At 40.1% G+C, this 26,945-nt stretch overlaps 1 protein-coding gene across 1 annotated transcript in view; it reads right to left on the reverse strand.

Annotated features, from left to right (window-relative positions):
• Positions 1-1,081: 1,081 nt before the first annotated feature.
• The window catches only part of LOC309693252 (sodium channel protein type 2 subunit alpha-like), a 45,147-nt gene continuing 19,283 nt past the window's right edge, over positions 1,082-26,945 (reverse strand). Inside the window, exons 10-29 of the mRNA XM_082512315.1 lie at positions 23,171-23,312; positions 22,148-22,345; positions 21,866-22,054; positions 21,412-21,783; positions 21,168-21,315; positions 20,398-20,636; positions 19,494-19,667; positions 18,730-19,086; positions 15,400-15,810; positions 12,480-12,597; positions 12,212-12,366; positions 11,813-11,986; positions 11,412-11,438; positions 10,027-10,149; positions 8,338-8,610; positions 8,009-8,062; positions 7,791-7,928; positions 7,442-7,546; positions 6,993-7,263; positions 1,082-5,975 (exon numbers count right to left, since the gene is read on the reverse strand). Coding sequence (XP_082368441.1) covers positions 4,747-5,975; positions 6,993-7,263; positions 7,442-7,546; positions 7,791-7,928; positions 8,009-8,062; positions 8,338-8,610; positions 10,027-10,149; positions 11,412-11,438; positions 11,813-11,986; positions 12,212-12,366; positions 12,480-12,597; positions 15,400-15,810; positions 18,730-19,086; positions 19,494-19,667; positions 20,398-20,636; positions 21,168-21,315; positions 21,412-21,783; positions 21,866-22,054; positions 22,148-22,345; positions 23,171-23,312 — 4,897 coding nt within the window. The 3' untranslated portion in view covers positions 1,082-4,746. The remainder of the gene's footprint in view (positions 5,976-6,992; positions 7,264-7,441; positions 7,547-7,790; positions 7,929-8,008; positions 8,063-8,337; positions 8,611-10,026; positions 10,150-11,411; positions 11,439-11,812; positions 11,987-12,211; positions 12,367-12,479; positions 12,598-15,399; positions 15,811-18,729; positions 19,087-19,493; positions 19,668-20,397; positions 20,637-21,167; positions 21,316-21,411; positions 21,784-21,865; positions 22,055-22,147; positions 22,346-23,170; positions 23,313-26,945) is intronic.

Here is a 26,945-nt window from a genome sequence, read left to right on the forward strand (position 1 = left end):
GGGAAAATAATTAGTATTACAAATACATCTGCAGTTGGCAGCATGTCAGTAACATGATTGGGTATAAAAAGAGCATCTCACATATAAAGATGGGCAGAGGTTCACCGGTCTGTAAAACACTGTGTTTACAAATGACACATGATACAAATCTGATTGTGTGTCATTTAAAATGAAATTTGCCAAAGTGGTCAGAAAAATCAGAGATTTTAATTCTTTTTGGTCCTTCAGACTAAAGAGGAGAGGGGCCATCCAGCTTATACTCAGTTCAAACGCCTCCATCTCTGATGGTGTAGATGTGATTAGGCAGCTTGCGCATCTGGAAATGCACCGTCAATGCTGAAAGGTGTATACGGGTTTTAGAGCAACCACGCAGACCACATCTTCTTCATTGAAGGCCTTGCATATTTCAGCAAGATGATGCTAAACTGGATACTGCATCTATTATAACAGCATAGCTTTGTAGTAGAAGAGTCCGGTTCTTTACACAAATGAACAACATTTGGAGCATCATGAAACAAATGCTATGACAAAACTGAGGACAAGAGTGGGAAACGTTTCTCTCCCACAAGCCCAGCAGTTGCTCTCTTCAGGTCTCAGATCTTTACAGACTGTTGTTAAAAGAGTGGATGTTACACAGTACTAAACATGGTCCTGTCCAGACTTTTGTTGAGCCTTTCACTTCCAAATAACCTTTTTTTTTTCTTAAAATGGTGTATTTTCTTATGTAAACATTCATATTTTCTGTGCTCTACTGTGAATAAAATATGGGCTTATAAGATTTGGAAATCAATGTATTCTGTTTTACTTACATTTTACTGCACTGTCCCATTTTGGAGGGGGGGGGAGGGGGGGGGGATTTGGATTGGATGTAGTTAACCACTGCAAAACTTTAGAAACTTCAGACTTTAGAAGGTCCATGCCAGGACAAAAGTGTCGACCACCTATTTAAGATCTTTTGAAGTGACATAACTTTTCACATAACTTTAAAAAGCTTTAAGCTCATATTCTTCTCAATTTTTTGCTCACAGTGTATCAATTTTTCCAACATAACGTTTTATTTTTAATGTTTTTCTTTCAATTTTTATCGCTTTTTTCATTTTTCTTTTCTTTTCTTTTTTTTGGCAGAGACAGGCCATAAAAACCACAAAACCAAGAAGTCAGAGATTCATTAAAAACAGCTGAAGTGTAAATGTTTGTACTCCAAGAGTGGAGAACCAAGATTGACCTTAAAGACTGACGATGATGATGATGAGACACAACATGAGTCATGACCTTTTTAAAATTTATTGTTATATATATGTATGTATGAATATACTGGTGCCATATTCATCATATGTCCCTTGTATTAGGTGTTCACATCATATGCAGTCAGTGTTTCTAAAGCATTACGTTGTCGTCGCTTCTTTTTTATTTATTTATTCTTACTGTGGCTGTGCATTTTGTAATTACACATAGTGCCTTTTTAATCTTTTAAAAAATATTTTAGTTTCTCTCCGTGATGAAGCTTTAATCTCCGCCACATGTCCCAACGCTTAAAAAAAATCAGATCAATTACCAAGTCACATCCAGTCATGCCACATTTTTTTCCGGCCCTTCACGCATAAAAACCCAAATTCAATTTAAAGCGAGCATCTGTCTGTTACCACGGTCGAAGAGTATAGCGTGTGTATGGCGGACAGGTTAATGCATGTGTGCACGCAAGTGTGTAAGAGTGCGAAAGACAGGAAGAGAGAGAGGAAGACTGTGTGTGTGTTTGTGTGTCTGCGAGTGTGTAATTAAAACAAGTGAACCACCCCCCACCTTTTTTTCTTTTTTTTACACACAGATTATCCCTCCATCCCAGCTGGTCAGAGTTGGATTTGACCACCCGACAACGAGAGAGAGGAAATCTCTTTGGAGCTAAATCCAAATTGGCACCCTTGATTTTTTTTTTTTTTTAGCAAACTGAAAATGTTGGTGTGTTTAAACAATGAATTTGACACTAATATCTAAAACATATTAAGTAGAAAAACACACTGACGTCTCGAGGTATGAACACTGTAAAACTGGTTTTGTAGTTAGTTTTTGTGGCTCTTCAAAGTATTGCTAAATTTTTCGCATGTGTTATAAATCTCCCATCACTGTGTGATCACATCACATCACTGACACATGAGTCTGTGTCAGAATGAAAAAACTAAAATAAACTAAAAAAATAACAACAAGTGGAAATGATTAAGATCACTCAGGCTGGTTGTTGAGGGGTTTTTGTGGTCATGTCGCTTTTGTGCTGGCATTATGAACAAATTTAAGCTGCAAAGGGCAATACGAGCACACTCACAAGGACAGCACAGTGATGCAAAGGTTTCTGCACATCTGTTTGGCTTTTTTTTTAAACACATGGACTCTGAGAGAGATTGAGCGTGAGAGAGATTTAATATCGCCCTGACTTGTAATGAGGTCAAATCAGTTAACTGGTTCCTCATGTGAAAATGAAGATGCTGGGATGCTGCTCGGTTCTGAGCGCAGCTTTAACTGTCCACTGTGTGGTCAGTGAAAATCCACAGGTCTGTAAAAGAGCTTTATTATCATTCAGTAAAACAATCGATAAAATGTTTAACCTAAGTGCATTACAGACAACCAGGTCCTCAAGGAAAGTCTTTTATATAAAAATGAAGATATTATATTTTTATAGTTTTAACATATCGTATAATGGCCACTATGAGAGTCACTGAAACGGTCTTTAAATATAAATATATCACAAAAAATATGTAAAAATTAGCTTTACACTCATCATACAGCCTAGAAGCTGTTTACGCGCTTAATTACAAAATGAGCTTTCAGTGCATGCATGCTCTTCAAACCCACATCAGTCAGATCAAATTAAACGGTCTAAAGAGATTCAGAGTGTGCGGACAATAATCAATATCAGGCACATGATTCAGGGATCATCAGTACACACAGCCCTTCTTAGTAACTGACACACAAGTTAAATGTGCAATGCAGTATACATGACAAAATAGCTGTAAAAGGTTTCATTGTAGTATATTTTTTTATAATGAATATGAAATACTGCTTGTTTTCTGTCATCTGAAAATGCATATATCACCTTCATTTAATCAATAATGATATTTTGTTGACAAAAAGTAGTAAAATGAATGTCATTTTATGGGTTTGGCTTGGCTATGTTTTTTCCTGCATTCTGGATGAGCAATTGCTAAAGTTGTAAGCTTTGGTTAAAACTGTAATACGGTAGTATGCATTAACATATTAAAACCTGAATTAGCACTTTAAAAGTGCCACAGTCAATTAAAACTAGAAACTTCAGCCTGCAGGCGAGACTGACTGCCATCAAAACATTTGGACATTTCTATCAAATTTGTATTTGTAGAAAATAACTTATTCAACAAATATATATTTTTAACTTCATGAAACTTTTAGCCAAATCTGTTTTTGATTGTATCGTCAGTTTGTTACTTAGGCGCATTCTTTAATACCTTTCTTTAATAATTTTTAATTTGCTGCATATATCTTGTATTTCTCAGTTTGAGAAACCAATTTCTTTTTTTGTCTGCTGTTCTCTCGGGGGTTTTGCTTGTCCATTTATCATGTAATCAGAGAGAAGCTTTTCACTGCAGGTGACAGTTCTTGGCCTTGAGGAGGGATGTGTTGCTTCAGACACAAATTTTACTTCACGAGGACTCCTGGTTTTAGCAATAAAAATTTATTAGTGTAAACTACTGTTGTAAATTCCTTGAAGTCATGATGTTGTTTCATTGGCATCTGTCATTGGATAGTTTTATTAATCTGCAAGTAAACACTCTCTAATCTAACTCTCTAATTCTGTAATGGCTCAGTCACACTAAAGTAAAAGTAGGATGGCAACCTCCTTGTGATTAGGAAAAATCAGTGATTGCATTTCATTTTTTTTGCTGTTGAAGACAGGTTGTAAGGAGTTGTGGTGGCCAGTTGCTTGCCCAGAGGGTGAAAGATTGTGACTGCACAGTTTGCCTGGTGGGCAGCAACCTGTCTCCAAAAAATTGTGGTTTAATTCAGACGGACTGCAGTCACTTTCAGACAGATTGTCGAAGGTTTGCAAATAAATGATTTATAAAGGCAGACAGACTGCAGCAATGTCGGCATCAGTCACACCCGACTTTTGTGTGAGCGCAACTCATCTGTGAGCAATCTCTTTGCTATGGGGACTTGACTCAAATGTTTGCCAACTGGTTGCAGCAAGTGCAGTGTTTAGTTGTCTTATAAAGTGGTGGATAAACAAATCCATTCAACGGAAGACCTTATTCTAAATCTGATTAATCTGCTTCTAACAACTTGGTGCCAGATATCACAAATGACCTTTGCAAGTCTTCTGGTTTCCTTACTTCAATGACTCAGAGTTGTATTTGCTGCACAGTGAGGACCAATACGATACAAGGGAGCTGGTTTTAATGTTGTGGCTTTGTCTTGATAGGTCTAGGTCGATATTAAAAAAGAGTGCGTGATTATGTCTGATGCCATATTGTGATATTTTTAAGATGACGTTTAACTTCAGAGCTGTCCATGGTATTCTTTTGAACGTTGTGGCATAACTGACATCTTCCATTAAGAAAATAGAGGCCGAGTTACCTAAAAACACTGCATATTCCCTCCATATCTGTTAAAATATAAAAGCTTTTTTTTTCTCTTAGACCGTGAGTAATTTCAATGCATATTCTCTGCTGTAAACAAAACAGACAAAAACAATACAATCACCCTCCGTTCAACTGACTCTCAAAGAAAAGTTTCCTCATAGTTTTCCCCAGGCTCCCTGAGTTCAGAGTCTCTGGATACTGATCGGGTCACCTCAGAGAGGCTCAGAGAGGCTGCCCTGGTCACACTATCATAAGATGGTGGGGAGGATGTTACAGTGTCGTCTGCTGTCTCTGCAGCCCCCACAGGCCCATAATGCTGGATCATGGTGGCTATCAGACCCTCCGTTTCTGGAGCATTCTCCACATCCACAACTGTCTCGTAGTTTATCTGTCTGTAGAGGTAGGACGCCTGCTTCATCTGCCGGCGCACAAGATGCCTCCTGTAACACCTCTGGATGACGATCGCAGACACCTCCTCGAGTTTGCGCCGCAGTGTGGAGGTGATGGGCTCGTGGGAAACTTTGGACGGGTTGGTCATCATGAACTTCTCCTCCATTTGCTGTTTCAGGGCATCCATTTCCCCCGACTCTCCCAGTACGCGCTTTGTGAAGGCAAACAAAATATCCAGGCAGTGGATTCTGTCCCCACTGACCATAGGGAGGTCCATGGAGATCAGGTGGATTTTGTTGGGCTTTGGGATACGCAACGGTTCCGACAGAGTGTCAGCAAAGTTCGACAGCATGGAGAACTCAATGAACTGCGTGGCCTCTGAGTCAAACTTCTCCCAAACCTCGTAAAACATTTCAAAGTCATCCTCGCTCAGGGGCTCTGTGCTCTCCTCTGTGGCAACACTGAAGTTCTCCAGAATGATAGCTATATACATATTTACCACAATGAGGAAAGAAATGATAATGTAACTGACAAAGAAAGCTATGCCCACCGAGGGGTTGCCGCAGTTTCCTCGGGTGTTGGTGCCTGTGTTGATGAAGTTGAGGTCACACTCATCTGGGGGGCTGGACATTATAGGGCTGAGCAGGTTGTCCCAGCCTGCCGAGGTGCTGATCTGGAAAAGGCAGATCATACTATTCCCAAAGGTCTCGAAGTTAAACATATCATCGATTCCATCTTGTTTCTTCACATAGGCAAATTTTGCCATGCCAAAGATTGCATATATGAACATGACAAGGAAAAGTAGGAGACCAATGTTGAACAGTGCTGGCATGGACATCATTAAGGCAAACAGTAAAGTCCTTATTCCTTTGGCTGCACGTATAAGTCGGAGTACACGTCCTATCCTTGCCAGTCTGATGACTCGAAACAGGGTCGGCGATACAAAGTATTTCTCAATAATGTCAGCAAGAACAATCCCTGAAATGAGAGCAGACAGGAAGTGATTTGTCTCATTGCACAATGACACACTCAAATTAACCTGCAGCACTGTAATTCATATACTGTTCAAAAAGCCCTTTTTAATCAGAGTATAACATCAAGTAAATTAAACTTGTGGGATATTGATGTGGTCAGCTGTAATTGCAGCAAAAGGTGGTTCTACAAAGTATTTACTCAGGGGGCTGAATAATTACGCACACCCCACTTTGCAGTTATTTATTTGTAAAAAATGTTTGGAATCATGTATGATTTTCGTTCCACTTCTCACGTGTACACCACTTTGTGTTGGTCTTTCATGTGGAATTTCAATAAAATTAATTCATGTTTGTGGCTGTAATGTGACAAAATGTGGAAAAGTTCAAGGGGGCCAAATACTTTTGCAAGCCACTGTATTATGCTAACCATAGCTCTGTGCCTAGCCACCGCGCAGCACATCATTATATACCAGCTAGTCCAACTTCAGTAACCCTACAAACGTCACTGCTGTTTAGTTTTCCATCTTCATTTATTTTGGAAGTGATAGCAGAGCTGTACATTTTAATTTTTTCAGAAATCCCTCAGTCACAACATGCTATATCATGTTTAGGTAGAAACTAGCAAGCTAACTCCCTGCTAACTTCTAACTCATTTCATAAATTCTGTTTTCATGGATGCCTGGATGTTAAACTCAATTGTTACTCCTGGTAGAACAGCCACACAGATCATTTTATTAAAGATGAAAGAATTTAGACAGTGTTTAACTTTCAGCGATGTTAAAGTGACTGTGGGACCTGAAGCAAAGTTTGGACCCGGAAATGACTAATGAGGTCAGACTTAAAGACTGGGTTGCTTAGATGTTGAAATAACAACAGGACAACAATGAGACAACCCCCAAAACAGGTATGTTTTTACAGGTGGACACTCACAATTTTCCCTCCTCATCTTTTCTGACTGGTTTTTTCACTAGCTTGGCATTTACAAAAATTGTAAACAAAAATATTTTTTTTTACTTCTTACCGACAATAGAGAGAATTATCACCACGAAATCAAAAATGTTCCATGCAACGGTGAAGAAATAACAACGGAGGGCAAAGATCTTGATCAGGCATTCGGTGGTGAAGATCACAATAAAAACCAGGTTGATCTTGTTGAGGATGGACTCCATTCGCTCTGACTGCTCATCGGTTTCCACCATCATGGTCACCATGTTGACAATGATGAGCATCATGATCATAATGTCGAAGGCTTGCTTAGACACCAGATCAAAGAAGAAGGCTTGGATAATGTTCTAGGATCGGGAAAGAACAAGCAAGAATACAATTTAATTTATATAATCCTTAACAAGGTTTGCAAGGTTAATGATATCACTTCAAAAAAATACAAAATATTTTAAACAATATATAAAGTGTACAGGTAAAAATCTGTATCTTAAAAATGTGCTACATTTGCAATTTATATAGCTTTACCGTGGGTCTGGGTATTGGCTTTTGAGGTTTTTTAGTTCCTAACTTCTTCATAGCATTGTAGTACTTCTTCTGCTCTTCAGTCATGAAGATATCTTGTCCTCCTAAGTGGAAAAGAAAAATATCTCACGTTACTTTCTTTCCTAAAACAATGACAGGAGTTGTTTTCTTTTAAATGTTCAATCTGGGGGAATTAAAACCAAAAATCCTGCCACCTTATTCTTACTATAGAAAATTTTCCTTTGTACTTTTATTGGACTATTCATGCATTTATTTCTGCAGCTTCAAATAATAAGAACTGCACGCAAATATCAAGTGATCCCAGCCTGAAATCAGCGTTTTTAATACTCATCTTTCTTTTCTGCTGATTGAAATTGTCAATGATGACACCGATGAAGAGATTGAGGGTGAAGAAGGAGCCAAATATGATGAAGACTACAAAGTAGAGGTACATGTAGAGGTTGATTTCTTTTATCGGTTGTTCCTCCACCTAAAAATAAATGGGTTCATTAGTCAGTTAGTTAGTTAGAATTTTCATGGTATAGGTGTGGAAGAAAATAATATACTTACTCCTCTTGAATCAACAGCTGCATACATTATTTCCATCCATCCTTTAAATGTAGCCTGTAAATAAGAGAATATAGTACGATGTCATAGTCCAGGCGCTGCATTGTAATGTTATAGTAACAGCTGATTTCATTTTTAGAAAGAAAACAACAGTGAAATGTCTTTTATGATCTGCTGTAAATATTGCAACATGAGAGAGACTGATTTAAGTGTCTGGACAGAACAGGAGAGGAACAAAACAACAACATGAGTAGTGAACAAGTTCTCAAGGTGTTTATTAGCAAAAACAGGCTGGCATCATGTTTGACAGGTTAAAAATAAAATCAACTTACCACTTGCAAAAGAGAAAGGTAGCCAAGCCCCACATTGTCAAAGTTGACCTTGACTTTTGTCCAGTAGAACTGGGTGTCATTCATGGTGAGGCAGTCTGACTTGTTGTTGACCAAAGAGACACTGTGGATGAACCCCGTTCTGTTCACGCACTTTCCAAATTTGCCGGCGAACAGATTGACTCCCATGATGCTGAAGATCAGCCAGAAGATGAGACACACAAGCAGCACATTCATAATGGAGGGAATAGCTCCTATGAGGGCGTTCACCACGACCTGATGAGCAAACAAGAAATCAGGTCAGTCCCAGAGAAATAAAGTATATTCTATTGTTGTAAACAGCTTATCTTTGTGATCTCTGTAGTGCACACTAGTCTGGTAATCTTGTTTTCTACATATGCTATGATGTGATAGTTGAAGTTTAGTTTCCCAATTCTAACTTGAAGCCAACAGGACAATTTTTCACAGTGATTTACGTTATAACAATCCTTTGTATGATAATACATGTGCTGTATGTGCTGTGTGTTGATAATCAATTTCACTCTAAATCACATGTATGATTTTTGAAAGTACAGGAAAAGTCAGTGGGATACATAACAATGTGGCGATACTGTCATACAAATTCAGGGTATATGGACAGACACACACATTTATACACATGGCCACTTTATGAGCTACACCTTGCTAGTATTAGTGTGAGACCCCCTTTGTTCTCAGAGCCCAAATCAAAATCACTCAAATCATCTTCCCCCACATTCTGGTGCTTGCTTTGAACCTAAGCTGGCCCTTTTACCATGTCTCCATACCTAAATGAATTGGGTTGCTTCCATGTGATTAGGTGTTAGTAAGCAGGTAAAAAGATGTACCTAATAAAGTGGCAGTTAAATAAACGGAGTGGCTGTAGCTCAGTAGAGCAGGTCATCTACTGATCGGAAGGTTGGTGGTTCGATTCCTGGCTTCCCCTAGTCTGCATGCCAAATATCCTTGAGCAAGATACTAACCCCAAACCATTGGAGTATGAGTGTGTGTGAATGTTACTTAGAAAGCACCTAGAAAAATGTGCTTGTGCGAATGGGTGTGAATGGGTGAATGCACAAGTTGTGTAAAGCGCTTTGAGTGCTCAGAAGAGTAGAAAAGTGCTATATAAGAACCAGACCATTTACCATTTAAACTGCATTAAATCACAATCACTAAAATAAAAGTATAACAGCTACTGTTATAAAAGTATAACAGTACTGTAAAGTTTACATTTAGTATGGCTCGGTTCAGCATGTACCCTATAAAACACATATACTGCTGGAAAATCTAGTTGTCAGAACTTTAGAGTAATTTACATTTTTTACAATAAGATTGGGAACTATACATGTTTGCACAAAGTTTAGGGCTAGTCTAGCAAGAAGCTAAAGAACTGCTGTCTTTCGTTGGATAACTAAAGACTTTACATGTAACAAATCCCTGAAATACTACAACACATCCACAGTGACATCAGTTCCAAAGTTTTATCCACTCAGCAGCTGTTGAGACATTTCTACCTTGTAGAAAACTACTAATCAATTAAGCTGTTGTGGTAGTCCCAATGCTAAAGTTGCTTTATAACTAAGAGTTTATCCATAAGTGAAAGAATATTAATGAGATTAATCAGGATGTTAGTAGCCAACAGTGACAGCAAAGGACAGAAAACATATTTCTCACCCTCATGCCCTCAAATCTGGACAGAGCTCTGAGAGGTCTCAAAGCACGGAGGGTCCTCAGGGACTTGATGGCAGTAAAGTCAGAATATCCCAGTGAATTTGCTACCAGGCTTATCAAGGACACCTATGTGGAGTACAGAAAGGTGTATGAACTCTGAGAATCATAAAACAGACATCTGTGCTTAAACCTTTGAGAGGAAACAGCGAAAAGTACTGAAAAAAACAATATCAACTGGTCTTATCAGCACATTTGCCAAGAAAGTGAGTATATTTTTAGCGACTCTTATAAAGAATCAAAAAAACGGAGGAGAGTCGTAAGAGACACGTCAGAAACATTTAAAGAGCCATAGTCACATTTTTTGTGTGTATTTTGGGACATTCCACAGTTAGGAACACAAATATTGTATTTTTGAGGTTTAGATTTGATTTGGTTTTTGAATCATCGTTTCAGCAAATTTAGACTTCCACTCTATTCTACATCCAAAAGAGACAAAACAAAATGGTATTCCGCTGTTGAATGACCCTTGGATGACAGCTATGGATGAAAATGGCATGAAAGATATGTGAGAAAGTCGAGTCATGAAGGATGATGAAAAAACACAGACAAGTATGCACATATGGTAAAAACAGTATCCATGCATGCATACTCAGCTATATATGCATATAAATATGTATATATATCAAATAGAGTGAGTTTTATAAAGAAGTTTAATCTGTCTTTGCCAAATTTGTTTCCCATTTTGTTCCAAATTGATCCAATAAGTTCATTCAAAACAATTTAGGGCTAATAAGGTCCCAATGATCTGTATTTCTTTATAAAAGTCCTTTTAAAGATGCGTTTGGCCAATATATCTAAAGAAGATACTCAAAATCAATTTCAGGACTACAGAAGTCTTTGGCTCCACCACAATACAGACAAAAAAAAAATACAAAAATAAAGCAAAAGTAGGAAAGAAAAGTTTGCTAGGACTTCCTTTAAACATAAAAAACAGAGAACGCTCGGTACCTGAGTTACACCAAACAGGTCACACATGAATTCAGCTGGTGCAGTTCAAAAAGAAGACTTTACGTTCCACAGTAAACCAGATCTTCTGTAGATAAGCCTCAGATCACATGAAACTGCGTTTGGTTTTGATATAAAAGCCAAGGTCCTGTACCCAAGCGGTTCAAACGATGATTGCTGAGAGCGGTTTTTTAAATTATTCTTATTTTAAATCTCATTTTATATGAAAAGCATTTGTTTAGAAACAAGACGGTGGCTTTTGATATCGCAACAAAAAGCGCTTACGAGTGAAGAAACACAGAAGCATTTGTGATGCGGATGCAAGTTTCCAGTCCCAGACTCCATACTCCATACTCACCTGGGACCTGCTAACTACAACTTACCCTAACAATAGAGCGGTCTGTGGCAATCTGTGTAACAGCAGGTGAAATCAGAGGAAGTCAAGGGCTGCATGCCTCGGGCACTTTGAGTGACTAAACACTTACAGAACCGCATCCAGTTCCCCACAAATGTATGGCAAAATCCTACTGGGGAACGGCCAAATCCTGACATGAGAGCAGCTGCAAAAATCTACAACGTATCTACTGTTTCAGTGTGAATTAGCACTTAGTTCTGCAGCGAACAGGTTCAGGTATTGAAAATGTTGTCTAGAGCTAATTCACGTGCTCTCCTGTGAAAAATCTGGCATCATTAGAGCTATAAATCCCACAAGTACGGCATACATTCAGCTACATCCTTTCACGTCATATGATTTGAAAACCAAAGCAGCAAAGCGTTAACTTACATCCACAATCAGAAAGTCGAGCCAGCACCAGTAGTTTGTAAAATACGTCTTGAAGCCGTATGCAATCCACTTGAGGAACATCTCCAGGACGAAGATGTAGGAGAAGACTTTGTCAGCGTACTCCAGCATCACCTTTATGACTTTTCTCTTTTCAATGTAAATGTCTTCAAATGCCTGCAGTATAAGAAAACGCAGCATTACATTTCCATTGCTCAGCATAAGAAAACCATCTGTGAGAAGTTTTTTTCTTTAAAACTACACAAAAGGCGCAATTTGGACATCAGCCAGCTCAACGTCTCATCAAATCTACTGCTGATACTGTTGGTCAATCCAGAGATTAATAATTAATATTGGTATTGGATCAATACTAATCTTTCTAATTAGATCTAGGACCCTTACCAGAGCCCCACTGCTGAGCAGGATCATGAAGATGATGAATGTCTCAAACCAGCTGTGCTCCACAATCTGGTAGCAGGTCTTCCTCAGCCTCCACCAGGCCTGTCCTAGTCCATGGCTGGTGTTGATGTTACAGCACTGGCAGTGTCTCATGCAGACTGATGACCGTGTCAAAAAACAAACCGGCATTTATCACAGCATGAAGGAAAAAAATAAACATTTTAAATGAATGCACGTTAGCAGATTTAGTGAGGTTGCTACTGTCGCTCACATTCAGGAAAGCATTCATCAGGCTCCATACTGTCTTCATCCAGCACTGACAAGTTATCCTCTTCCTCTCCGGGCTTCCTTAGATCCACTGTGCTGCCCTCTGACAGGCTGATCTTCTCCTACAAAATAAAGTCTGAGTGTTTACAATCACGTGCCCTCGTATGGAAACAGCCCTCAGCTCTTTGACATCTGCATGTGTAAATACAGAATATGAATCTATATTAAACTAGCAAACAGTGATTTGTTCTGGTTGTGTTCCCCAGCCTGTTGTGATACTGCTGATGCTGTTGTCATACATTCATGTCACACATTAAGAGTTTTTTTTTAAAGAAAAAGAAGTTGCAGCACATTTTCCTGCTCCACATGAGCCTGCGTGCATTCATCCCATCAGAGCCGGCGCACCTTGATGGACTTTCAATCTCCTGTGAGGCTTACTGCAATTTTGATGAGATTTTCACGTGTTGTAACAACAACATATTTCATATGATTTACAGGACAGAGGTGCAGCTTCAATCTCGTAAAATGATACGAAATTTAATCCAGCATTAAAGGGCATGCACGGGATCTGGAAACCAAATTACCAGCATTGCTCATCTTAGAGTTTAAAGACAGTGAGAAACATAATGGACTGATGGCACATCAGAAAGTAGTAATTGATCCCATTTAAGCAAAGGAGATTTATTTACACTCTAGAGAAGACTCAAATACTTAACTATAGGATTTCTTTTTAACAATATTCTTACATATAATATGTTTATCACTTTTGTGTGTGTTTAAAGCTCTGCATATGCAGAGCAGCTGCAGATGCCCAGTTAAGCTGATGGACGATTGGAGGTCCCCCCCGCCCCCATTTTTCATGATGCCTAGTTCTAGTGTGGTGTGCAGCAGCGCATGGGAGGGAAAGAGGAAGAGAGAGCACCAGACTGCAGGCTGCCCAGCTCAGCTGTGTCAGTTTAATCTGCTCTACAGCGCCTGGCTCCACATCTGGCCTGCTCCTGTTTTTCTGCCAGACAGGACAGGAACGACACATCCTCCGCCTCAACAAACGCCCGATCTGCAGGACAGTCTGACTCTAAAGCTTTCGAATGAACACAGTCAAATCCAAATCTATACAAAAACTGAGGAGTGCTATTGCACTCTCACTGTTGCGTTTTCATGCAAATTAAAGCAACTATACACACGGTGTTAGTTACTGTTGCTGAGTGCACGGTAAACTCATTTAATATGTACAGAAATGCAAACAAGAAACAAACTGTATCTCAGTCATTACAGCTTCGTCCAGTGTTGGTGTGTAAGTTAGCTGTCTAATGCCGGGCAAATAATACTAATGCACCTACGGATCAGGGGTGAGCTTTTCAAGCTGCGATGCCTGACCCGTCGAATGCTCGGTGTGCTTCCCTAAGATTCCCTAAGAGGCTTTCAGAAGTGTGCTAAAGACATATCTGTTTAGGCAGGCATTTCAGCGATGCACCGTCTGCTGTATACGTCCTGCGTTTCTAACACTGAAGTCTTGAACTGCTTTAATCCCAGATTCTTTTGTTCAGTTGTTCATGTTTTTATCATTTTGATTTCTATAAACGTGTTCTGCTTTCAATTGCAATTTTCTTTACTTTATATTTCAATGATTTCAATGATGTGTTCTTCCAATGTTTGTACTCTTAATAATCATATAATCTTACAGTACTCGCTAATGGGTGTAAAGAGTGCTGTGGACAAAAGTACAGGGAGACCTAAACATCAAACCTACAGGAGTTGCTCAGCCATCCAAACACATGAAGCTGCACACAGTTTTTGTGCTGATGGTAATGCCAGAAGAGGTTTTGAGTCAGAAGAGCATTGGTGACTTTTACTCACTATGCACCTTACCACTTGGCAACCTGATACTGTAACTTTAAGTGGGCTGTAACTCCATGGGTCATTGCTGTGGCTCCTAAAAGCTTTCCCTTTGTAATAATAGCACTTACAGTGGATCGTGGAATATCTAGAAGGGAAGAGATATCGAATGCTGACTTCTTGCTACAGTGACATCCTGTGACAGCGCCACCTTCAAATTCTGTGAGCACTTTGGAACGAGCCATTCTTTCACAAATGTTTGTAAAGGCTGACTGTGTGGCTAGGACGCTGATTTTCTACACGTGTCTCAATGGGACTGAAAATCTAAATTCAAAGGATAAGATGTGTGGCTTAAATAGTAATGGCCTCATTTTCCTGTTAGTTAGGGATAATCAACCCCTTTAACATGTGTGTACTAAATATAGCTTTAAGCATAGCTCGGCACACATTCAACCACATCTCATTAACATGTGTGTGGGTGTGCGGGACTCTATGACAGACTGATTCCATAGCATCATCATCATCATCAGAATTAGAAAACACAGATGTTACTAATAATATTTAGGCTACCAGCACAAAACATATATGCTTAAACATACACACATATGTTAAACAGTATAAGCTATGTTTTAGCCACAGCTAGTTTGGAAAGTGTGCAGCCCTTCTGTGTCCAGTCATTAAACATGATAAACTAATCCCACCATTTTGATATCATGTTCATTCTCATACAGACCCTTTGTAAAAATTAAAAGCTTCTGAAAAATCTTTGAAAAAACTTCAATTATTCCAGCACATCTCAATTTAATAGGTAGATCAGACAATAATTTCAAAATCATAATTTGTTGTCAACGTGGACTTCTTGAGTTTATCTCAGCATATACAAACAGCAAAAAACCAAGTAATTACTCATTTATATAATAAGAAACACAAGCCAAACAAACAAGTTGAGTGTTTCAAATGACAAGATGAGATTTCATTCTTAGCGAAAAGTATGCCGATAAAATCACATTCTCTAAAGTATGTAAGTTCAGAGAGCATTAAAGCCTGAAGTTAAGCCCCAAACATGATTCTGGGCACGACATACTTACCAGTTTGTTTTCTTCATCCTCTGATGACTCTGAGATCTCCTCCTCCTCCAAAAACTCCACATCTGACTCCCCAGGCGCGATAGGAACAATGACAGTCAGGTTTGGGTTGGTCATGTAGCTGTCCTCCTCTGGTACGATGTACTTCTCTCCATAACGTCCAAAAATCCCCCCATTGCTCTCCATGTGATTTTCGACCGGCTTGAGGGCCTGACTGGTTTCCTTGGCTTTGTGTTTTCGACGCTTCAAGCTCCTGTTGCAGAGGTTGATGACGCTTGTGACAATCCAGGAAAAGCCGGAATGGATGCGAGCGATGGCAATCTGAATGTTATTCAAGTCCCCGTCTTCGTCTGGAGCAGAGAGATTGTCTGAGCTGAAGGAGCTCAGCAGCAGGGCCAGAAAGAGATTCAGCACCTGTTGTTGACATACCAAAAAATGTATGTTTACTTACATCTGAATGGATGAAACTATTAAACTTGCTTATAGCTATTTAGCCGTAACCACTTAAACCCTTAGCCCCTTTCTCTCTTTCTTTTTTGCATCTACAAATAAGAAACACATTTCAACCAAATTTGCTTATGCACAGAAATGCTACATCCCATTTCCACACAGCCTCTTTATTCAATATGCCACACTCCACAATAATAGGTGGTGGTGGGTAGTGTGTTAATATGGCCTGGAGCAGAGATCCTTGGTGTGAAAAGGGTTAACAAAGCAGGACATTGTATAGCCATATTATGCTTGTATCACCATCTGATGCGCAAAGCTCTGAATTGTTTAGTATGTATGTATGCTTTATCATTTGACATAATGCCGGACATGATGTCCCATATATTTTGTCAACATTGGCAAATCCCGCAAAGTTCTGCAACAATGATACGCTCAGGTACATATGGCTGATGTTTCAGGCCTCCTGAAGTCAAGGTTCAAAGCATCCAACTCCTAAGTAATCTGTCTGCTAGCTTAGAGAGCAGCAGCACGGGGCATAACACTGCACATATGTGTGTGTGTCTGTGTGTGCATTCCCTTCATGGGTGATGTGCACAGTTGGCAAGGATCATCTTTAGCCACTGAGCTACTCAGAGATGGGGAGCATGAGCAGATGATTAGTGATGAATGCCCTCCGACCTTCTCACCCCTAAGCATCCTGGATAATCCCACAGATAAACTGCTTTCCCACGATTCATGTGCACAGAGAGGTTCCTGTCCATTAAATTCCATAGGGAGCGCTGTTGTGATCTGATCTTTAGGCTAACAAGGCAATACAGTCAATGAAAGTGTCTCTATCCACTAATAGCATCTATGTGATACTTGAGAAACTGCTATGTACACCTAGAAATATCTAGTACCATTCTTTTGACTGGGTTTGAATTATGCAAATCTCTTGCTAATTTTTTGTCAAAAGAATTTAAACTTATCCTAACTACAAAAGTCGAGGGGAGCAAGTGAACAAGTAAATAAAACTAGATTTTTACTGGGTTAAAATAGTGCTATACTAAAATACAACTATTTCTGCATGTATTTCTATTACCAGGATCACCACTGGAACGACACCACATTCAAAGCAAAACAACGTTGACTATAAACAAATCCTGCAAATTCAGCGCACTTTTGTATTCTTTAATATCAGCTCACAGGAAACGGCTGGCCATATGGGAGGAGCAGTGAATGTGGGTGGGCGTATACAATTAAAACTGAATTAACTGCTGTTTTTTTTAACAGCTGCATGTGTTGGCTTGCAAAATGAGTAAAAATCAAAACTTGGTGTTAAACGGGGTGAACGCTCTGCGGTGTTTGTGCAACACTTGGGTCCCCATTTCACCCGTAAGGCTTAGCTCATTAGTGGTGGATAAAAGGGCAGTAAAGCTGCTCCAGCACTGAGTTTGTCTCTTGTCGCTTCAGTTTGCACGGCAACATGTGTAGATAATACACATATGATGCAGCACAAATAACAGAGGGTTTTTAAGTTGAGGTGATGTGTAAAAATGCAAGTGAAAATAGAACGAAATGATCTGCACATCTCATAAATCTATAATCTATTAAATTTGGTAGAAACTCTGCTAAATCTAATCTGAAGCAAGACCATGACACTTTCATTTAATACAGCATGCTGAAGAGTTGCTCATTTACAGATATACAAACTAATACAGCTTGCAAATTTTAACATAATTAACTTGAAGGATGGTCCATTCACATAATACACAATCAGCAGTCCTCTCTTGTGCCACGTAATCCCAGATTACTTGTGACATCACCAAGTGGATTTGGTAGCATTGAAACGCTACTGCATCGCTCTTAGTCATCAAATACTGTTTAAAGGATAACTTTGCCTGTCACAACTTTGCCTGAACATCAAAAGCACTTCTTCTGTTAAAGACAAATGATACACTCATACCCTCCACATATCCTCCATTTTTTTAAATCTTTATTAAGGAGCAATGGATTCAATCATTTTGTAATGCTTACAAAAATCCATACTTCTATATGTTTAAATAGGCTGAGTAATTCCACGTACTGCCTGGACACCTTTTTTTAACAAGTCCGTTTTCAGAGTAGTTCAGCCACTGACCTAAACATTTAAGGTATGTTCAAAAATAACAAACTTTAATTTTCTCAGTCTCCCCTTCCAGGTAATTTCCCGGGGAAGTGCTGCTCCAGTTCCTGCACAGTTGGTAATTTAACTGCACAGTTGGAAGCAAATCTCAGGGTGGTGGGGAATGACTTGCTACCACATGGTGATGTGACAGTAATTTCCACACTGAAAGTTTGACTTTGGGGTCATTTCTGGTGAACAACCATGTTGCCTGTGCTCCTGACATGATGTGAGGATGCTCTCTGAGTCGGGTGGCTATGACTTTGAGATCACTGCTATGAGCAATGTGACGGTTGCGGCATGAAAGTTGGTCAGTTTGTGACAGAAGTTGATGTTTGCTCTCTATGCAAGCGCAGCTGATCAGAACAGGACTTCCAGTGAGAGCTTTCCAATGAAAGAACGTGAAGGAGGGATCAGATAGTTTAAATTAGGACTGGATTCATTTTCCAGCTTTTTGACTGCACCTCGTGCCTGATCCTGTAGTTGGCATTTGCAGCAGCAATGTGGTGCATGTAGGACTGAGGTAAATGTCACTCAGTGCAACACTGTGGTTGACTCATTTCTACTGTCTGAACTTTACAGCACAGAGGAACAGGGGAAAGGCCACACAGACACTTCTCAAAAGAAACTCTTGTTGAGTTTAATCTTTTTGTGAGCTTTGCCGGTACAAAAAATATAGACTATCACTCAACATAACCTTAAACAGGTTAGAGTTTAAATGCCAAGTCATAATAACTTACCACCAAGTTCCCTATGACCATGACCAACATGAAGACCAGGATGCAGAGGGGCTGGCCAGCCACTTCCATACAGTCCCACATGGTCTCGATCCACTCGCCGCACAAGACCCTGAACACAATCAGGAAGGAGTGGAAGAAGTCCTTCATGTGCCAGCGAGGCATCTGACAGTCAAAGGAGATCTTACAGACACAGTCCTGATAGTTCTTGCCGAATAGCTGCATTCCCACCACAGCGAAGATGAAAACAATGATGGCCAGCACCAGCGTCAGGTTTCCCAGGGCGCCCACCGAGTTGCCGATGATCTTGATGAGAGTGTTGAGAGTGGGCCAGGATTTTGCCAGCTTGAAGACTCGCAACTTATGATAAGAGAAATGTGAAGACAAATGATGCTGCATCTTCAGAATAGACTGACTATTACACTGTACAAGTTGCACAAGTTAACTAGACTTCAGAGTTAAAACCTTAAGAGACTTTTATGTTTTTAGATGTAGTCTGATTATTAGATATAATGTGCAACTCTGACAACTCTGTTCCTAGGTATCATCATTTTTTTAATGGACATATTATGCTTTGTCCATATTTTTATCTTAGACTTCACCCATCCGAGAACCCTTAGTTCATCAGCTGTCTGTTTCCCATTGCAAATAGTTGAATCTGCTCCCGTGTCTAGGTTTTGTCTTCTGTTCATCAGGAGCTGATCAATCGGAAATAATTAATCAATTTTCTTCAAAGTAACACAGAGAATGAACAAGATTTCCCTCACCAATCTGAAAGATCGCAGGACGGACAGTCCCTCCACATTGGAGAGGCCCAGCTCCATTAAACTGAGGCAAACAATGACGCCGTCAAAGATGTTCCAGCCCTGTTGGAAGTAGTAATAGGGGTCCATGGCAATCAGCTTCAGTACCATCTCAGCTGTAAATATACCAGTGAACACCTAGAAAAAAAACACAGAGTGACAAAAGGACATTTAGAGGTGAAAAATCCAGCAAAACACTAGGAATATTATATAGCTACAGCTTAATTAGTAGAGCATTCACTGTCTTTTAGATGAGTTGTTTCTCTTTTGTTGACCACAAATAAACAATTTTACACAACCGCCTTCAAAAGATGTGTAATTTGAATTTTATTAATGAGTGAACTAAAAACATTTCAGTGAAGGTTTCTGCACACAAACCTTAGTTCAACAGAAAATATAACAATGTATTTCAATGTGTTATTTCATTTTTGTTGTCGTTTTTAATTTATTCATATAAAGGTACATATAAAGTTATATAATTTTAAAATTACTTAATGTATTAATGTATTTATTTATTTACCAAATCTCTGTCAGAGTCTAAAATTCACCGGTAGGAAGAGATTTCAAAACAGAACAACAGGAAATCAATTCCACCTCTTGCTAAAAATACTCCATGTTATTAAAGATAATCGCAAATAGTCTAAAACAGAATCTTTGACAGCGGATCAGCATCACTGTATTTGACCTCCTGTCCTGCACCTGCTTTAAAAATCAACCTGTCTGCAAACAGAGACGGATTATCTGAATGCCGGCCAGTTCAGTTTCCTCTCTGTTCCACTCTCCTCTCCTTATCTAGCACCCGACAGCACTTATAGAAAGTGTGTTAAAAGCTGGAAACATCCCTCTGGTATCTTTAAAACCCTCTTACCAGATTGCCCACTGAGAGCATGGTGTTGAACTCATCAGTCATGGGGTAGTGTTCAAGTGCCATGAAGAGGGTGTTCAGCACAATGCATATGGTGATACCAAGATCCAGGAAAGGATCCATCACCATTAGCTTCACATACTCCTTCAGCTTCAGCCACCAGGGGCAGCAGTCCCATATCAGATACTTCTTGGCATACGTGTACCAGCAGGGATGGCACTTTTGCCTCGACTCCTCCAGCTCTGCAGAGACACCACACGGAAATGATTTATATCTGCAGATAACTTGATCATTTTTGAACAGCTAAAACCTGAAACCAGCGGCGATTCTAGGGTCCTTCTGCTAGCAAAGTTAACTAAAGTTAAATGTTATTTGGGCAGGTGGAGGGTTGGTTGAGAAAACCAGTTCTAATTTCTTCTACTATGCCTTCATTATAACAGCTGAGCATAAATACAGAAATCAGGGGGAAAGCTGGTTTGGCTTTGTTTGGGAAGTAGCAAAATCCACCTACTGGGACCTTAAATATGTTAGGTATCATCTGCTTAATGACACAAAACAGTACTAAAGAAATAATGGGAGATATATGCATTTGTTACACTATTTTCTGATGTAATAACTTCCTGGATATGTTATTTAGCAACATGTAGAGGATCTAGTAACCTTCAGACAAGACCAGGCTAGCTGTTTCCAACCCTTTTGCTAAGCTAGCTTTATATATCCCCAAAAAGGGATGTAATTTCTGAACACTTCCTTAAACAGTGAAATGGACGCACCGTCCATGGCATCACTATAAAAGCTGACAGAGCTCAGGCCCCTTTTCCTGCGCACGGGGGATGGATCTGTCACTGTGGGGGAAGGTTGCAGGAGAGGCCTTGGAACTGTCTCCTCTGTGCTGGAGGGCTTCTGGCAAACAGAAAATATCTAAAAAACAAACAAACAAGGCTGTATTGTCATGTTCTTATAAACTCATATTTAAACTTTTCAGAACAGTCTCATAACAACGGCTCCGTCACTCACTGTGTCTTCCCTGACTCTCTCCATGCTGTGAGCTGGCATGGACGTAGGGGTGAGCAGACCCATAGTCATGACTCCATTGTGGTCGAGGGAGATGTTCAGTCGACCGTTGACATTGAGGCTGGGGGTGAAGATTTGGGAGCAGTGGCTTCTCACGCTGCCCGTTCTCCTCTTCCATGGCGTCGCTGTCGAACTGGTGCGACTCCTGAAGACGTCTCCGTGAACGCTGTACTCGTCGTCCGCGAAGTCGGCCTCTGAGTTGTTGCGAACGCGGAAGGAGCTGAAGATGCTGTTCTGGCTTCCTCGTCTGGTGCTGAGCGGGTGAGAGGATAGCGTGGCCAGCAGAGGGTGGGCCGGCAGGGGGGACAGGGGAGGCTACAGAAATATGGAAGAACGCATTAGCTTCTGTGGTTTCAACCATTAACAACTCGACAGCGCGCTCCTTAAGGTTACATACCATTACTTCTTCCAGGGGCTCCATCTTCTGTTCTGCAGCTTCTTCTGCCGTTTCTTCGGACAGCGTTCTGTGAGATCTTCTTCTTCTGCTGCTGCTTCTTCGTATACTTCCTGTGTACTTCACACAGAATGGAGACAGCTCCGGGGACAACACTGAGTCTGTCTCCTGTGCTTGTCTTTTTGCTGCCAGCTTCACATGGGATGAAATTGTTTGAAAGAGTTACAGTTGTGTCTGTCTTCAGCTGAAGGCGCACATGAAAATATGACAATGCACCGCACTTACTCTTTGCTCTCTTCTCAGGTGTTCCATGGCCATCTGAAACTCTCTCTCCTTCTGCCAGGCCTCAGCGATGGTTGCCTGATTCTGCTCCTCGTAGGCCATGGCCACCACAGCCAGGATAAGGTTGACCAGGTAGAAAGAGCCCATGAAGATCACTAGAACAAAGAAGATCATGTAGGTCTTCCCAGCTGAGCGCAGAGTCTGTGGGAATCAAAGAAAGTAAAGGCAATAAAAGCAAATTCACCAGAGTCACTGGTTCAGCACTGTGTATAGTCATAAGGCAGATCATATGCTAAAGCTAAACAACACAGGTCAGTACAAAAAGGTTTCTGGCCACTTTGTGAAGTGACGTCTTATTCAATATCCGTTTAAGTATGTTAGTTGTGTTTCTCCACTATGTCACCCAGTTACTGATTCTTTGTGAAAGTGAAAACTACTTTGGCCCCAGAGAAGACCAGCAAATAGAAAAACGCTCCGAAAGCTCACAAAAAGACAACAGAAGTTGAATAAAGAACAAAGGACATGGGAAAAAAACTAAACAGAAGGAAAACAAAAGGAAGTAGAAAAGAACAAATCTGGGAGACAAAGTGATGAAACATCTGCTTAAGTAACAGAAACCAGAACATGTGAAAGACTGAAGTGAGGCAGAAGATGCAGGTAATCTGTGTTTTAATAGCAAGACACTGTAAATACATGTTTGCTCGTACATTTCAGCGTTAGCTCGTCACTTCCACAGCTGTTCTGTCCCCAAAAATGCTTCTGTTGTGTTTTCTAAGGGTCTTTTCTTTGTGAGCGTTTGAGTTGTTTTTCTGTTTCTATTGTGTTTTATTCAACTTCTATTGTTTTTTTTGTGAGCTTTGGTGACGTTTTTCTGTTTGTTGGTGTTTCCTTAAGTTGCAATGCGTTTGACCTCTTAGAGCCACTGCTGAAAACACTGAACCTATAAGAGGAAAATTGAACTTTTAAGTTGAAGGTTGTAACTACAGGATGCTGATAGATGAAAAAACCAAAAGTAGAAAATTGCACCTGGTGAAACAGTTTTTCCCAGTAGTCCTGCGTCATGAGACGGAAAAGTGCCAGGAAAGCCCAGCCGAAAGTGTCAAAGCTGGTGTAGCCATAGTTTGGATTCCTCCCTACTTTTAGGCAGTCAAATCCTTCTGGACACTTCCTGTAATGTGCAAATGATTGAGAGGTAGAAGATAAATGATTAGAGGCCAGGACTGATAAACAAAGGCCGAACACAGGAAATTAAAAGCAGCTGCGGAGAGATATAGCCGTGCCGGTGTGCGTGCTGCTTTCCCAGAGTTAAAAACATTCTACATGTGGCTCTGCGGCCTTTGACTTCACAGAGAAAACTGGGAGATGAGTCAGTAAGTACGTACTATCATCACCGTTATTTCAAAGAAGACGGCACTTGAAACCTGTTTCAGACAGGAGCACTAAAATGCACTGGAGCAAAAAGAGATTAGCCAGATGGATATCAAATTGCAGCAGGAAAAAAAAATCAGCTCGATTCCAGCGCCTCTGATCTTCATTGTCAACATAGTGGCATTACAGCAAATATTTAAGTCCAGCAGCTGAGAACAAGCTGGACTGCCATGTCAATCTCAGTGTGGAATAATTTCATAATGGCAGGCAAACAGCTGGGCGGAAGAGCGCTGCTGTGAGAACAGCTGTGGATCTCACCAACACGCCAGCTCACTAATATCCAGCAGCGAGGGCAGAGGATGCTGTGTGAGGCCAGCGACATCTTCCTGTCAGGCTGGCCCTCTGCTACATCACTCACACCAATCTGTTCACCTCTGTTAATCAATGCACATTTAGTTTATTTCATATCAACATTGTTGAGCAAAATTAGCAAAAATCTTTCTGTCAACTCGGCATCTAAACAAATGTTGTGATTTAAAAATTCGACTTTTGTCAAAAGGAAAACTTTATTTTAAAAAAAATGCACACTAACTGAAAACAGTATCATGCCTGTAAAAAATAACTGTCCTTTGTTTTAGTCTTTGTCAAGTTTGTCAGCTTAAAGAGGCTTTCGGAGCACGTGCTAATGGAGACTGTGATTTCTACAAGACTCCGAGTGTACTCCCAACTGTAAAGTTTATCCCGGAAATTTCCACCTTGTGTTTGCTTGAAGATGCCACATGCCATTGATTTTCTATTGTCTCTGGTCACAACTGCAAATCACTTCCTATGTGCACTATGTGGAGCTTCCTATACACTGCAGCTTAATGCGTCTTCAAGCAAACATGCCAAGTATACTGCTGAGTTCCTGTCAACTAAAGCTGCTTCCTGACAGGAAGTGATATACGGCAATGTCCAATGAAAGACCATGTTGGGTCTAAACTCAGAACAATTCACTTTAACAGACCATACAACCTCAATGACATTGAGCGACTAGCTGGTGATGCGACGAGGGCAGATCCGAGATAAACCACCAAGGAGAGTATAGGTTACTGATGATTGACATCCATGTAAAGCGGCCCTGGTGTGCTGGTGATTAATTCTTACGTCTGAGATCATTTTCAGCACAGTACTTATAACTTGACTTTGGAACATTTTATATACTTTACACATGAAATGACTAGTCTGGAAAATAAACTGCAGCTTAATTAAAAATGAAAATAATAATACAATGGTAAACAATGCATGGAAGGTGTCATATCACTAAGTTTAGCTAACAATATTTCCTGTAATCATCACTATTCCATGTTTTCATCGTGTCATTCTGCAATCAAGTCTGAGCAACTTTCTGTAGGTGCTCAGACTAGGTGCCTCTGTATGCAGTTTATAAATGAATAAACTGCACTCAATGATATGCTTGTTAATCCACTGTTGTCCATTAAACAGCTACAAAAATGTGAGAGTCCTTTCGTAGTTTTGTAATTGTGAACAAGGTGCCTGCAGAGTTCATGTCCCATTAGTCTCTATAGCAACTGCCCAATGGAGCAGCTGCTGATACACACAGATATAACTCAGCTGTGCATCACATCTAAGTATTCTGCAAGTTTGTTTTTTCATGCATTTTTACCACTTGCTATTACTACTATTACTATATATATCTGTTCTCAGGCTCTAGGAAGTTATTTTTATATGAATTCTCTACCATAGTACACTGAGCAAAAATTCCCTTTTATTTTTTTACTTTACTGTTTGGGGGCTTTTGCCTTGATTAGAAAGGAAAGCAGGGAATGAGTGAGTTGGGGAAGACAAAGGTAAAAGCACCTTGGGTCAGAGTTGAACCCGGGCAGCTGAATTTAGCCTTGGGGTATATGGTCAGCTGCTCAAACTATGAGGTAAAGCAGTACCCCCATTTCATTCTTTTAACCACACGTCATTAAGAACAAACCCATGGCGACAGTGGCGGTCTACCCCAACTTCCTCAAAGCCTCTTGAGGAAGTTGGGGTAAGAGCTAAAAAGGACAACACTTATTGATTTTTTAAGTTAATCCAAAGAGGAAACCCAGGGAGCTGAAAATGAAGCCACTGCTGAGTGATGCAATCTGCAGTTCCTCCAGTTGAAAAGGCCTTATGATTTTATTAACCTGTTGCTTACTGGAATTATAGGAAGCATGCAGCCAAAAATCTAAAAAGCGACATGTGAAAAGAAAGGCAAAATATGAATAATAATTGATTTTACAAGTCATCTTGTGCAATCATTGGAGCACAGCTAACACAGGGTCGGGTGTGTTAGACCTCTATTAAAGCCCTTTGCTCCATGTTTACAATGTTTGGTTTTTTTTAATATTATATATGTGAGGACAACATCAATTTCCTGCTGTTTGTATAACAGCAGGAAATAACATCTGTCGGTGGCAACAGTTTTTTTTCCTGGGTGGGGCTAAGGCGGTGAGTTTCCTGCCCGCATCGCTCCAGCTCAGGGCAAAAGTGGAAACTTTCAATACAATCAGTCATAATCCTTAATGCATAGTGGTTTTAAGATGTAAGGGGATAAGCACTTGCCTCGACTCTACAGTAGGCGTGATGGGGGCTATGCGCATGTGTGTGACTGTGTGTGTGTGTCATCATAACGTATCCAAAGCTTTAATTTGGAAATCTACTCAGGGATTACTTGTTGGAATACACTCAAAAGATTAAGCATCCTCTATGTTTTACGTCCTCCATCCTGACCTGCTTAATATCTTGCTCTCCTCCACAGCCAGCCTCAGAAAGTTCCATCTAAAAATGTTGCACAAGTTAAGAGGCCATCTCAGTTATCTGCCAGTAAAACCATAAGCTACCTTATGGTATCTTTAACCTGTCAAGCATGTCACGAATCTGTGCCACTCTTGCTTTAGCTGCAGTTTAGCTGGAGAGAAAGTTTTTTAAAAATGCAGTAAGTGCAACAAAATGCATTTTCTTGATGATGATGTAGCAATGTTAAAATAAAAGGGGACAAAGACGCCATTAAAAACAACAAAAAGGTTCAAACTCTGCTGTATCGATTGCAGCGCTCTGTTAGAGCTCCACAAATGGCAAAAACACAAAAAGCGGGCAACAAAAGAAAGTTCACATGTAGTGACTTGTAGGTGGGACAGCTGGGTAGGTCTCGCCTGATCTTACTGACCCACTATTTAAGTGAGTTTAGTGACATCATTTCCCCGTCCAAATCTTTTGCTCTGACTTCAACACAAATTACTGAATCAGACGGTACTTCTTGGGAGATTAAGGTCCTGTGCTTTTGGAGGAGAGGGATTAAAAACTAAAGGGTGGCTGGATTCTGTTGCCTCTAAAAATATGTGACTACACTCATAATAACTATAACTGGGAATGGGAAGGATTATAAGTTGCAAATTAA

The sequence above is a fragment of the Aulonocara stuartgranti genome (genome assembly GCF_965226115.1).
Source record: "Aulonocara stuartgranti genome assembly, chromosome: 18".
NCBI lineage: Eukaryota > Metazoa > Chordata > Actinopteri > Cichliformes > Cichlidae > Aulonocara > Aulonocara stuartgranti.